The sequence below is a fragment of the Peromyscus californicus genome, unplaced genomic scaffold, assembly GCF_007827085.1.
Source record: "Peromyscus californicus insignis strain IS unplaced genomic scaffold, ASM782708v3 Scaffold_11__1_contigs__length_118956290, whole genome shotgun sequence".
Classification (NCBI taxonomy): Eukaryota; Metazoa; Chordata; class Mammalia; order Rodentia; family Cricetidae; genus Peromyscus; species Peromyscus californicus.
This window is the reverse complement of record NW_026294402.1, coordinates 113,308,283-113,320,797: the sequence shown is the minus strand read 5'-3', so window position 1 is coordinate 113,320,797 and position 12,515 is coordinate 113,308,283. Positions and strand designations below refer to the sequence as shown.

The 12,515-nt window shown below is 47.2% G+C and overlaps 1 protein-coding gene across 2 annotated transcripts in view; it reads right to left on the bottom strand.

Moving 5' to 3' along the window:
• Positions 1–767: 767 nt before the first annotated feature.
• The window catches only part of Itga9 (integrin subunit alpha 9), a 314,925-nt gene continuing 303,177 nt past the window's right edge, over positions 768–12,515 (bottom strand). For both annotated transcript variants that reach the window (XM_052723809.1, XM_052723831.1), the window contains one exon: positions 768–4,534. In XM_052723809.1, the coding sequence (XP_052579769.1) occupies positions 4,436–4,534 (99 nt within the window). In that variant the 3' untranslated portion in view covers positions 768–4,435. The remainder of the gene's footprint in view (positions 4,535–12,515) is intronic.

Genomic DNA, 12,515 nt, shown 5'->3' with positions numbered 1-12,515 from the left:
ACAATGAAGTCTGTAGAGGACATTTTCATACACGTGGGAGCTGTAACTGATGAACTAGGAAGCAAAACCCAGTGGACTCCACAGAGCCAAAGGCTTATTCTTGAAAACGAGCAATATATTAGGTAGATCTTTGTTGGTAATATCTGGGGGGGATATCCACAAATGAATGGTATTTGGGATAAGAATGAGGGTGCAACTAGCAGATGGATATTTAGAGTCTAAGAAAATGCAGTGTCTGAGACGTGTGCGAGAACCAGCAGAAAGCTTCCATAGGGCTGGGCATGTTAGTGCTCTTGGTGGAATATTTGCTTGGAATGGGTTTGATTCCTACCCCCAAATAAACCAGATGTGGTGGCACACACCTGTAATCCTAGTACTTCAGAGATAGAGGCAGGAGGATTAGAAGTTTGGCCATCCTCAGCTACACAGCAAGTTTGAGGCTAGCCTGGGCAAATGCTCAATGACTTACAGATACATGTGAAAGAGGTCTGCTTGAGATGAGAAATCCACCCATTTCATTGGGGTGTATTTCTCCCTAAACAGATAGATACCGGGCACATCCCCAGACAGGCAGACACTGCACAGAGAAGGAGGTATCCAAATTATGGGCTCAGGGACAGGTTCAGCCCCATCCTGTGGGGTGCTCCTGGGGGAGTAAGCAGCTCTTGGTGTGTCTTCAATCCCTGTATCATATTGTATTGGAATCCCCTCTTCAGAACCTTACAAAGTTCTTAGCAGCAAAGAGACGACAGTCGGAGACACTGGGGTCATTCGAAGCCATTTTTTTTTATTCCAAACACATATTGTTGTAAACCTGGCATTTCCCAAACAGTGCAAGTGAATCAGAAGTGACTGTAGACACGACACAGCGAGTAGGGACGGCCCTCCCACCCCAAATCCTCTCGGGCGGTGTGCGCTGTGTGGATACCTCAGTAAAGCTGCAGACGTGCAGAGAGCGGGGCGGGGGGTGCCTGCCATGCAACAAACCACTCAGAAAGCTTAAACTCACACTGCCAACCACACCGTGCACATCAGCATCAAACAAAGCAAACTGAACGGAAGCCAAATCCAGATCAGTGTGCTGTGGAGAGCATCGCACCACATCGGGAGAGTCACTCAGGGTTCCCTTCATGTGCTGAAGACTCAGAAGACATTCTAGAAGGCTCATTAGGCCCCAATCGGCTCTGCAGCCCTCCCTTCAGCCATTATCTTAGAAAATACTCCCCGTTGTGCATCTTACTACTCCGTGTATTAAAAACCCACACCTATGAAAATTCTGTGTTCTCGAGGAGCTGTGAAATGATATTCAGTTTCTGCCTTTTGCTTACTGGAGGGATGGTTCTCCCAGAGCTTCGTGTGTGTCAGGAAAACGTCCTGTTACTGAGCTGTCCATCCTTCCAATGACAATGTTTGGTAGCACCTCTAAATCTCAGGGAATGGAAACTGGGCACTCCTTTCCTAGGTATATCAGGTATAAAGCTATCCTAACCTTAAATAAATGTGAATAACATTTCCACACCTTCCACACTGGGGCTTGACAGACAGCACACCATACAGCGCCACTGGTCACTGGGGTGTCCCAGGAGCATGGCTGCTGTTTGTTGAGAATATCTTGCCTTTAACACAGTATTTGGTGTGGGGGACTTCACGCAGCCTGCCAAACCTCTGGGCACTGCCTGACACCATGGTGATGGGGGACCCAGAGTGTGTTGGTCAGTTGGCACAAAGCCAGCTACTCAGGTCCCCCTCACTGGTGTTCTCCTGCTTCTAAATTGTGCAGCCTCTTTGTGGCAGGGACTCACCTCGGGGATGCTCCAGACTTTCGTTGAGTCCTATGTAAACTGAGAAGAAGGGGGTCACTTTTTTTAAGGGGCAATGCATTAGTCAATTTTTTTCACAAGGGTCCTTTTTCATATTAAAAACAACAAACAAAACAGAACATTTCAGTCCAGTCCAGAGAGCTGGTTAAAACCATGGAAGACACGGCTAAAAAACAGAAGCAGTCAAATGATAGTGCCCATGAGAATGTCTGCAGGGCTTCCACAGTGAGTTCAGAGGCAAAAGGGTACAATGGGCCACACACTGGGTTTTTAAAAGACTGTTCTAGAGAGAGAACACAGACATATCAACACGCCTGCCCACTTGCCCTGATCACCCGAAGAAGGCTGCAGTGAAGATTCTGAACTACTCAGGGAGAGAATTCCAAGACAATGCTCCACCCCTCCTCTGCCGAGCAGCCACATCCCTGCCTCTCATGCACCAGGCACTCAGCATGAGCAGACAGGCAAAGACGCTTCCTACGGTGGCTGTTAGGATTTGCTTCTGGGGCTACCATGTAGTTTTCTTAAAATCTGTTTTACGGAATTGCAGTGCCTTATTAACACGTGACTACTCATGAGGGTGTACCATTCATGACAGGGCACAAGTGGCCAGACGCCAGCTGAGTCTGCCCTTCCTTCCTGTCCACACTTCCTCAGGTGCGGCTCTGCTGGCTAATTGAACTGTGGACACGAGTCACCATTCTCCACTGACCCTGATGAAGCCACACCCTTTGCAGGAAGCAGGCCATTGGGGACAGATGCATTTGGCTAAAATTGCAATGGTGCTGTTGTGGTCTCACCACCTAAGAATCTCAAATGATTTATTAAAGGAAACCATGATCCGATCCACACGTCATCGTCACAGCACAGCTGCACGTGGGGTTCATGGAGAGTCCACACTCCACACCTACTGTGAGATGGCTTACTACCCTGAGGCTGTGTTTTCTGGGGATCACCAGCATCCTGCACGACCCACAGTTCAGGCTGTACATGGCTGGTAAAGCCAAGACTCCTCTTACTTCTTTTGATAAAACTTACAGACTTGTGTGCACGAGTTTCCTGGGCTGCCCCAGCCTTGCAGTGACCCCCGTTTCCATCCCAGGGTCAGATGCAACATTTGACTTCTAGGACCAGCTTTGACTTATGGCTTTTTGGGTTTCCCAAAGCTGAAGATAGCATTCACTTGTTTGGAGCAGGGGAACACCAAAGCACTTGGCTCAGAGTTCTTTGCATGATTTCTGGGTCTCCCCAGTTGCCTCTGAAGCTGCCCTCTAGGGGACAGAGTCATCTTGTCTGCAAGAACCAAGGGCAGAAAGTTTGTGTCCCCTGCAGGTGTGGGACCACAAAAGCCCAGCTTCCTGACATCTGGTCAGGGCACTCTGAGCCCGACTTGGTGACCAGATCCAATTGGGCTGAAGTCACTTTGTGGATTATCCCCTAAAGTGACATTGTTGCTTGGCTTCCCCTACTTTCCTGTATTGTATTCTCCACTTCCTCACTGCTAGCTTCTGAGAAGACTTCCTCAATAACTTACTTGCACCCAAGTCCTTATTCCAGGCTTTGACTCTTAAGAATCCCACCTAAGACCTAAACATAAATCAAGTGGGGCTATCCTCTCTGGGAAAGAATCTGCAACATTACCATTTAGGGACAGCAAGAGTGACAGAGGAAAATGAGACCTTTGAGCTGAAGTTACATCACAAGGTAACACCTTATACACACAGACGCGTCTTTGCTGAGAGAGCACAGCTTCAGTCCTGGATTTTGAACCCTGGCGCATGGTGTCTGGGATGAGATGTTATTCTGAGGTTGACCAGTTGTCTATCCAGCGCTTGCTGACTCCAGAGGGAGGAGGGTGAGGTGCTTGCTGAATGCATCAGGGTGGTGCAGAGCATGAGGAAACCAGGCTTTTCATCCCAGCTCCTGCTGGGAATCTCCCAGTGAGAGGTCCCTAAGAGAAAGCACTGATACTTCTTCAAGCGCTCTGCCCCGACTCCAGGTGATGACAATGGAAAATGTCTTAGATGGTCTTGCCATATCCACGGTGCTTTTGCAGTACTCCCAGCTTGGCGGATTCATTTCATGAGGTTTCTTTAGTTTATTTTATCTGCTTTTTTTTTTAATAGCAAGTTCCAAAGTACAGTAAGTTCTTTCTCCTTTAAAATTTGTATGCAGGTACATGTATTTCCAAGATTTCAGTGCTTGAGTGAATTATAGAACTATTTAATAGAAATAATAAAACATTGATACAAATATAAAGACACAATCAATATAAAAGGCTTACATTTATAAAAAATACTTTTAGGTAAGAGTTTTCCCCTGAGGGTTGACCACGCATTGTTGTATCCATAAATATTGCTTTGCTCTGTAGCTCATCTTTCCGAAGTTCTGAGTTTGTTTGTAAAGGGAAGTGGTGGTGGCCCCAGTCGTGTGACCTGGCTGGAGGTGGCCATCTCAGGTCGGCGCTGGGCTTGACAGGATGAGAAGAGGACAGCATCAGTGGGGCCTCCGGAAAATCTGGAGAAGATTTCTTTCTTCCAAATATGGAAGATACAAAGATCAGGGACCACAGGCTGGTGACGGGAACACGAGGGCATCATGACTGGCACGGCGGGTCACTGGTTTTTCTGGACCCAGTCCCAACCATCTTCATTCTCTTTCCGGTTTTTCTCAGCTTCGATGATTTCTTTGTACCTTCTGCGGAAGAAGCCCATCTGAAAGACAGGTAGGAGAGGCTCTGGGTTAGGATGGCTTTGGATTCCCAGGCAGCCTGAGCTATGAGGAGGCAGGACCCAGCTCTTCCCAGGCCTGGGGAAGCGAGGAGAAGGAGTTTAGAAAACATACTGGCAAGCAAAGATCCACTTGGATCCACTTTTCAAGCCACACTGACTCCCTGTGGTCTCTCTTCCAGCAAGCTGTTCATTGCACAGGCGTTTGGGAAAGTGTCCCCAAACTGGGTGCTGGGAAGCACCAGTTACTGGGTGTTTAGTTTATTTTGAGTGAAGAAAAAGATAAAGTATGTCATGGTCAATCAAGTTCGGAAAACCTGCCTTCTTCTAGGCGTTTGTGACAGACCGTGGTTCAGCAAAGGATTTGATCACTGGTGGGATAAGCCACCATCTTGTTTTCCCTCCTGCACGTGTGTTTATGTATATACATGTTTATATGTTTGTGTGTTTATGTGTGTATGTTTTTTTGTTGTTGTTGAGATATGATTTCTCTGTGCAGCCCTGGCTGTCTTGGAACTCACTCTATAGACCAGATTGGCCTCGAACTCACAGAGATCAGCCTGCCTCTGCCTCCTGAGTGCTGGGATTAAAGGCGTGCACCATCACCACCTGGCATGTGTGTATGTTTATGTGTGTATGTGTTTATGTGTATATGTGCTTGTTTATGTGTATAGGGTTTATGTGTATAGTGCTTATGTGTAACTGTGTTTATGTGCATGTGTATTTATGTGTATGCATTTATGTGTTTGTGTGTGTAAGTGTATAATGTATATATGTCTGTGTGTGTAGAGGTCTGAATCAGGCAGGAGCTCTCCACTTTGATTTTTGAAATAAGTCTCTCAGTGGCCTGGACCCTGCTGAGTAGGTCAGCCTGGCCAGCAAGCTCCAGGGATCTGACTGTCTCTACCTCCCCAGCACCGGAATTGCAAGCATAGGGCACCGTGCCTGGCTTTATACAGGTGCTGAGGATGGACACAGGTCCTTGTGCTTATGTGGCAAGCACTTTACCAACTAAGTTACATCCTCAATCCTTATACAGACTTATCAATGTCCTGAGAGACATCAGCCACCTGTGGGCCTATTTGACAAATATTGCTCTCACATGACAAATGTTTTAAAGTATGGGGTGTGTGTGTCTCATTTTGCCTTGCTGCCATCTAGAACTTCCTCTCATGTCTGTAGCATTCATGATACATGGATACGTGATACATGAATACATGATACATGAATACATGATACATGGACTCCATGCTAGCGTCAACAGCACGGATTGCTCTTGCCTCTGCATCCTGATTCAGGGTGGCAGTTTTCTTCAGCTTTTTTCCTCTACCCCGGCCCTGAAGTTGCATTTGGTCTGTGGCTCTTCACACTTGGTAAGATGAGTGTCTGGCATATCTCACACAGCCATTACAATTGTTGCTGTCCAGTGTTTAAGCAACTTTTTGTAGCCTGTGATGGTTAAGACCAATTTTCAACCTGACAATCTAGAATCATCTCAGAGATGGGCCTCTGGGCATGCCTTATGGGTGGTGATCTTGATTAAACTGATTGGTGTGGAGAGTCCCTTCTTTAAAAAAAAAATTATTTTTATGTGCATGAGCGTTTTTCCCATGTGCATGCTTATGCGCCATGTGCATGCAGTGCCTTAATAGGTCAGGCCAGAAGAGAGCATGGGATTTCCTGGAGTGAGAGTTATGGATGGCCATGAGCTCCTGCAAGGCAGAGAAGCAGGTGGAGATCAGAGATTTTCTTGTGACACCACCCATCTTCTCCATTGAAGGGGGCTCTACCAGACTAGCACAAGATGAGACTGTCTCCCCCACATTGTCAAGGAAACCTGTTACTAAATTCCAGCAGGCCCCACAAGGCTGTGCAGTTTGAATGGCAAGGAAGGAACAGAGGTCTTTGAAGGACAGCTTGTAAGAGTCTGAGAAAACCTGTTATGGTTAATTCTGTCAACTTGATTCAACCTAGAATCACCTGAGAAGAATATCTCAGTGAGAGACTGTCTGGATCAGGTCAGTTTGTGAGGGTTTGTTTTCACTGTTAACTGACAAGGGAAGACCCAGCCCACTGTGGGCAGAACCATTCCCTAGGCATGAGATCCTGGACTGAACAGGTGCAGAGAGTGAGCTGAACACAAAGCATGTGCACACTCGTTTCTCTCCGCTTTTGACTATGGATGCTGCGTGACTGGCTGGTTCAGATTCCTGCAGCCTTCACTTCCCTGAAGTAATGGACCATAACCCAGAATTATGAGCTGAAATAAACCCTTTTTCCCCTAAGTTGCTTTTTTTGGGGTGGGGTGATCTTTTATCACAGCAACAGATATGAAACTAGAACAACTCACTCGTTCAGTCATGAAACTGAACATGGATATACGGAGAAAATGTCTTTAGCCTGCACTTCTGGCTGCCGCTGGTGGAATGATTCAGTTGGTAACCCCAGGTGACTGTGGCACCAATCAAGGAGACTTGTGACATGCTGCTCCTGGGTCTGTGTGTGTGTGTGTGTGTGTGTGTGTGTGTGTGTGTGTGTGTGTGTGTGTGTGTGTGTGTATCTGTGTGGCTATGTGCACATCACCACAGGTGCTTGCAGAGGCCACAAGAGGGCATCAGATACCTAGAGCTGGAGTTACAGATGGTTGTAAGCCACCTAACATGGGTGCTCAGAACTGAACTTGAATCTTCTGGAAGAGCAAGTGCTCTTAACCACTGAGCCATCTCCCCAGCTCCAGAACTAGAGCTCTTATTCATTCTAAAATGAAAACAAGATGGCTCACTTCTCATGCCCATGCTAGGCTGTGGTGAAAGGGTTTAGAGCAGCTAATTCAATGACGCTCACATGCTCATATCATTATGGGTGTCATTCTTGCCATCAACAAAGGGCACTGTCCTCTCCTGCAGACACCTGCACCAAGCTCTCTTCTTCATGCAGAAACAGTCTTGTAAACTCCACTCTCCCCTCCAGCACCCAGTGGTCTAAGAGTTCTGATCCCAGTCATCATCAACCTTTGATGATTATGTGCCTGGGAGGCTGAGTTGCCACGGATGTGTATGTCTTCTCCAAAAGACCATTTCCTAAAACACAGTGCATTCTTGTGGCTAGGGAAGGCTGACTGTGGCGGTACAGGCTGTGCACTGCACACAAGAGCTCAGGGCTGCCAGATACCATAGAAAAGTTTACAAGGATCATTTCCCAACAGATGGCAGTAGAGCGTCTTACTCTAACAAACCCAGAGTTTCAGGCAGATGAAGTAAAAGGTACCAGAACACAAGGGAGGACTTGGGAATGACCTAGTGGTGTAGCACCTACCTTGTCTGCACAGGGTCTTGGCTTCTATTCCCAGCAACACACACACACACACACACACACACACACACACACACACACACACACACACACACACACACTCACGCTCACACTCACACAAAGAATAGGTGGGTGACTGAGTGAGGGAATATTAGTTTGCATAGCCACCACACTGTATGGTGGGTGCCTTGCCAAATAGTCAATACTACCCCTATTGATTACCTAGCATGTAGGTCCCGCACTTATTGATCAGCTAGCATGTGTAGGTCCCACCCCTATTGATCACCTAGCATGTAGGTCCTGCGCCTTAGAGACACCTGTCTTAATTGTGACTCTTCACATATTTCCAGGGAGGGTAGCCAACACCCTTAAACCCATCACAACATATCATGAGTGCTGCACGGCCATTCCTACCTGCTCCTATGGCCAGGATCTGAGCCCCAGATGCTTGGGCAGTTAGCAGCCTCCAAAGTTAAATATCCGAAGGAGAACTCAGGAGTTCACCCATCTAAGTGAGAAGAAGCCTCACCTCCTTTCTTTAGCCATCTTTACATCATAAAATTATACAAACAGGCTGGCAGATGGATAGTCTGCCATGACAGATCATAGATCATAATCAGAATCTTCAGGTAAATGCTGAGAATTACACACACACACACACACACACACACACACACACACACACACACACGCGCGCGCGTGCGCACACACACTTTAAGACAATGTATCACCATATAGCTCTGGCTGTACCTAGTACTTGCTATGTAGACCAGGCTGGCCTCAAACTCAGAGATCCACCCGCCTCTGCCTACTGAATGCTGGGACTAAAGGTGTGTGCTAACAGGCCCGGCTGAGAATCCAAATATTGAAGGGAAATAAACAAATTCAACACAAAGTAAAAATATAAAAATGACCCTATTATTAACAACTGGAGAATCAGAAGCATGATGCATTTTACTTTTACAAAGCCTTTCTAGGGCTGGGCTGTTGCTTTTTGGTGTGCATCAGGTCCTAGGTTCAATCTCCAATACTAAGTCCTAAGAGCTTTCCCCTGGCTTGAGGCATGGTTGACAGATTTAGAAATATGTGTAAGGTACTAAACATGATGTTTTGATTCATGTATATGTTGAGAAATGTCTTCTATGATCAGGCTAAAGAACTTGGCCATTGTCTCATATGGTAACATTTGTATGTTAAGAGTGTGCCAGTGTTAATCTTAGCAAACTTCAAGGACCAAATAAAAACTTTAGTCTCATGTTAAAGTATGGATACACTGTAAAGCAGAGAGAATTATCATTATCATCACCATCGTCACCATCATCACCATCATCACCATCATCATCATTGTTTGTTTGAGATAGGGTCTCTGTGTAGTCATGTTCTGGAACTCACTCTGAAGACTAGGCTGGCTTTGAACTCAGAGATCACCTGCCTCTGCCTTCTGAGTGCTGGGATCAAAGGCGTGCACCAGCACTACCCAGCTAAGGAGAGCAAATTATGAAATGCCCCCAAACTTGCAAGACTTCCCATTCTTTTCTCTCTTGCAGGTCTCCCTTGGGCACACATACCTGCTTTTATTAGCACGCCTGGGTATTTGGGAGGAATTCTGGGAAGTCTTGGGCTGCCAACTAAGCCCACCCTGAAGACTTCTGGGAAATAGTTAATAACAAGCATAGGCTGTGCCCATAGCGACCTCACGGTTCCATCCAGTGGAGTCAGTTGTTTCTCCCTAACTAACCCTTTCTGGAATCTTCCAAGGCTTGTGTTCCAGGAGGGGTCAGATGTTTTGTTTATAATTATCCTGTTTGCAGGAGAAACTGTCTGTCCTATGAGGAGACTTCATGACTAGCTTCAAGGTTTGTTTCAGCTGGAGGCCTGGAGAAGCAGAGTACCTTCTGGTCCCAACAGTAACCCCAGAGAGCAGCTCCCAGATGCCTCCTGTAGACTAACATGATGTGTCTCCAAGCCTGTCAGAAAATCGGCAAAGTGGCAGATTGGTCTCAGTTGTCCTTAGGTGGGTGCTGGGTAAGTCAATAAACCCAGAGGAAGAAATAAGAACTGACCCAGTTCTGAGGTACTCAGTCCTGGTCCAGCCCACTTTAGGGTAATAAGAACGGCAAGACAACTCCAGGGCATCTGGTCTCTTGAGGGTGCCTCTCTGTGCACTGGCCTTTGGGGTATTTCTTGGGCAGCCATTCCATGACCTGGGGCATGCTCTTCCATTGAACTAGCTCTGGCCTTGTGTTTATGGACCTCTTAGTTAACTTGGCTGTTTACATAGCACGTCTCCATCTCAAGATGTTGAGGACATAGTATCAGACCAATATTTATCTCCAAATATAAACCAGTCCCACCACACGTCACTGGCACTTGTTTTTTTTTTTTTTGGGGGGGGGTGGTGGTGGTTTGGGAGTATGTATCCATGTGTGCACATGACTATACCCGCTTTTGAAAGGTGGGATGGGTTTTCTCATTCTATATTGGAGGCAAGGTGGTGAGCCTTCTGGAGCGGCCACCAAACCTTACACGTTCTCTGTGCCACTCTGCAGATACACATTTGCTAAGCATTTTTGTTGTGAGTCACAAGTGATGCTCTCCAATAAAAACCATGCTCTCTAAGAAAGCTCTAGAATACAAGGCTCTTGGAATGGTTCCAGCCAATGGAGGCCTTCAAGAAGCTCTGTCAGGGGGGCAGCCAAGCCCTTCCTGTACCCCCTCTCTTTGTTACTTGACCAGGCAATACTGACTCTTCCTGGCAAAACAACGGCACTGTTTCAAATCATCTCGTTTTGAAAAAGTGTCATTCAGGAAAGAAAAGAGACGGAAGGTCCTTGGTTGAGGGTAGTGGATGAGCTACTCCACTAAAAGGGTGGCCTGTGTGTCTGGCAAACTGCAGACAAGGAGGGACCGGTTTGGGAAAGGGGTAGAGGAATGCAGGGAGGCATTTTCCTTCTAAAGGGCAAATGCCTGAGCATGTTTTCTCTCTCTCTGCTTAGCTGGCATTAATGAGTTGAAGGTGTTTCTCAGACACGTTAGCCCAATGCTGTTGTCCCTCTGAGCAGTTCAACCTTCCCGTAAACGGGTCTCTAGGAAGAGGCACCAGGCTGGGGTATCTTCCAACCCAGCCAGGGGCTGAAGCAAGGGAGAGGGGATGCTTTTGGATTTTCTCCCTTGAAAGAGTTTCATGTTTCAAAGTCTTCCTCCTGCGCAGCGGTTTGGCAGGCTACTGTAATCCTCGCACATCAAGTTTAAATTACATTTCCCAGTGTCCACGGACGGCTCAGCTCTGAGAAGGTTGATTAGGATCCATTTCAGGCCTTTGCTTAGCTTGGGGCCCTGCTGTGGATTTTGTGTAGGAGCCAGGTCCTTTGGCTGCCAAGCGTGAGAGAGTCTGGGCCATCAGCAGGCCCTTTCAGAAGGTCCTGGGGAGCGTAATGGCAGGGTCTAGAGGGGAGGCTGGGTGGGCTGAGCACACTCTGGGGAAGGCATTTGTGGAACCCTGAGGGGTTTCTATTTCAGACAGATAGGAATCTCACAGGACGCATGTCACAAGGATCAAGGGCCAGTGAACAAGGCCAAGTATTGTTTGCTCCTCTCTGCCACTCAAGTGCCCATCTCAGAGGGTTTCAAAACAGTAGGAGGTCTGTTGTTTGCCTCTGTCCAGTTACTTGGGTATGCCACCAGGAAGGAACCCGATGCCACCTGTTGAATAAAGGCATTGGCACCCAGTGGAGCACCAAGCATGTAGGTGCACAGGCCTGTGCGGACTGCGAAGGCACTGGCAGAGTCTGCTCTCCAATGAGCTTTCAGTCTCACACCAACATCTGTGTTTAGAACACCAGCGTTGGGAATGTCCAGCTGCACTCTAAAAGGGAAGCCAGGCCTCTCATAAGGTGTTCTGGTGGGTAAAGGAGCTTGCTGCTAAGCCTGATGACCTGAGTTCAATCTCCAGGACCCACGTGGAGGGAAGAGAACCTATTCCTGTAAGCTGTCCTCTGACCAACCCGCCCCCCAACTCCCTATAAAATAAACTTTTACAAAACTGAAAAATAGTAGATGGGAACAACTCAATAGATGTGTCCACACAGGCAGAGGGCCTGACCTCTGGCCCTCTGCTCCTAAGGTGTTCCTAGAGAGATGTCGCCTGGTCAGCCAGATGGCAGGTGCCAGCCAGTGGGGTCTGTAGGGGCAGTGGAGGGGATCACATACAGAGGATAGTAATAAGCCCAAACTGGTGAGGTCTAACACGTCGGATGCTGGGCTGGACGTAAGCCAGTTTTCAGCTGGTTTCTCTGCATTGTGCCACTGGTATGATACTGAGTTGCTACTCAGTACCCAAAATGCATTATTCTTAGGTAGTGGATGTAGGAATCAGAGTTTACGAAGTGTCTGCAGTCTAACATTGTAGGGAATGTAGATCTTTAAAATTATCCTTCATTTCACCTGCTTTTCCCAACCTCTCCTAGACTCACATAGTCAGTCCTCAACAAAGACTTTTTTCCCTGAAGACTCCCATGCCACCCGCTTCTTCTGTGTAGGAGTCAGACGGTCGGTCTTATAGCCATGCCTGACATGGACAACCCTCCGATATGAAGACTGTACCAAGATTTTTTGTTTTGTTTTGTTTTTGTTTTTTGAGACAGGGTTTCTCTAT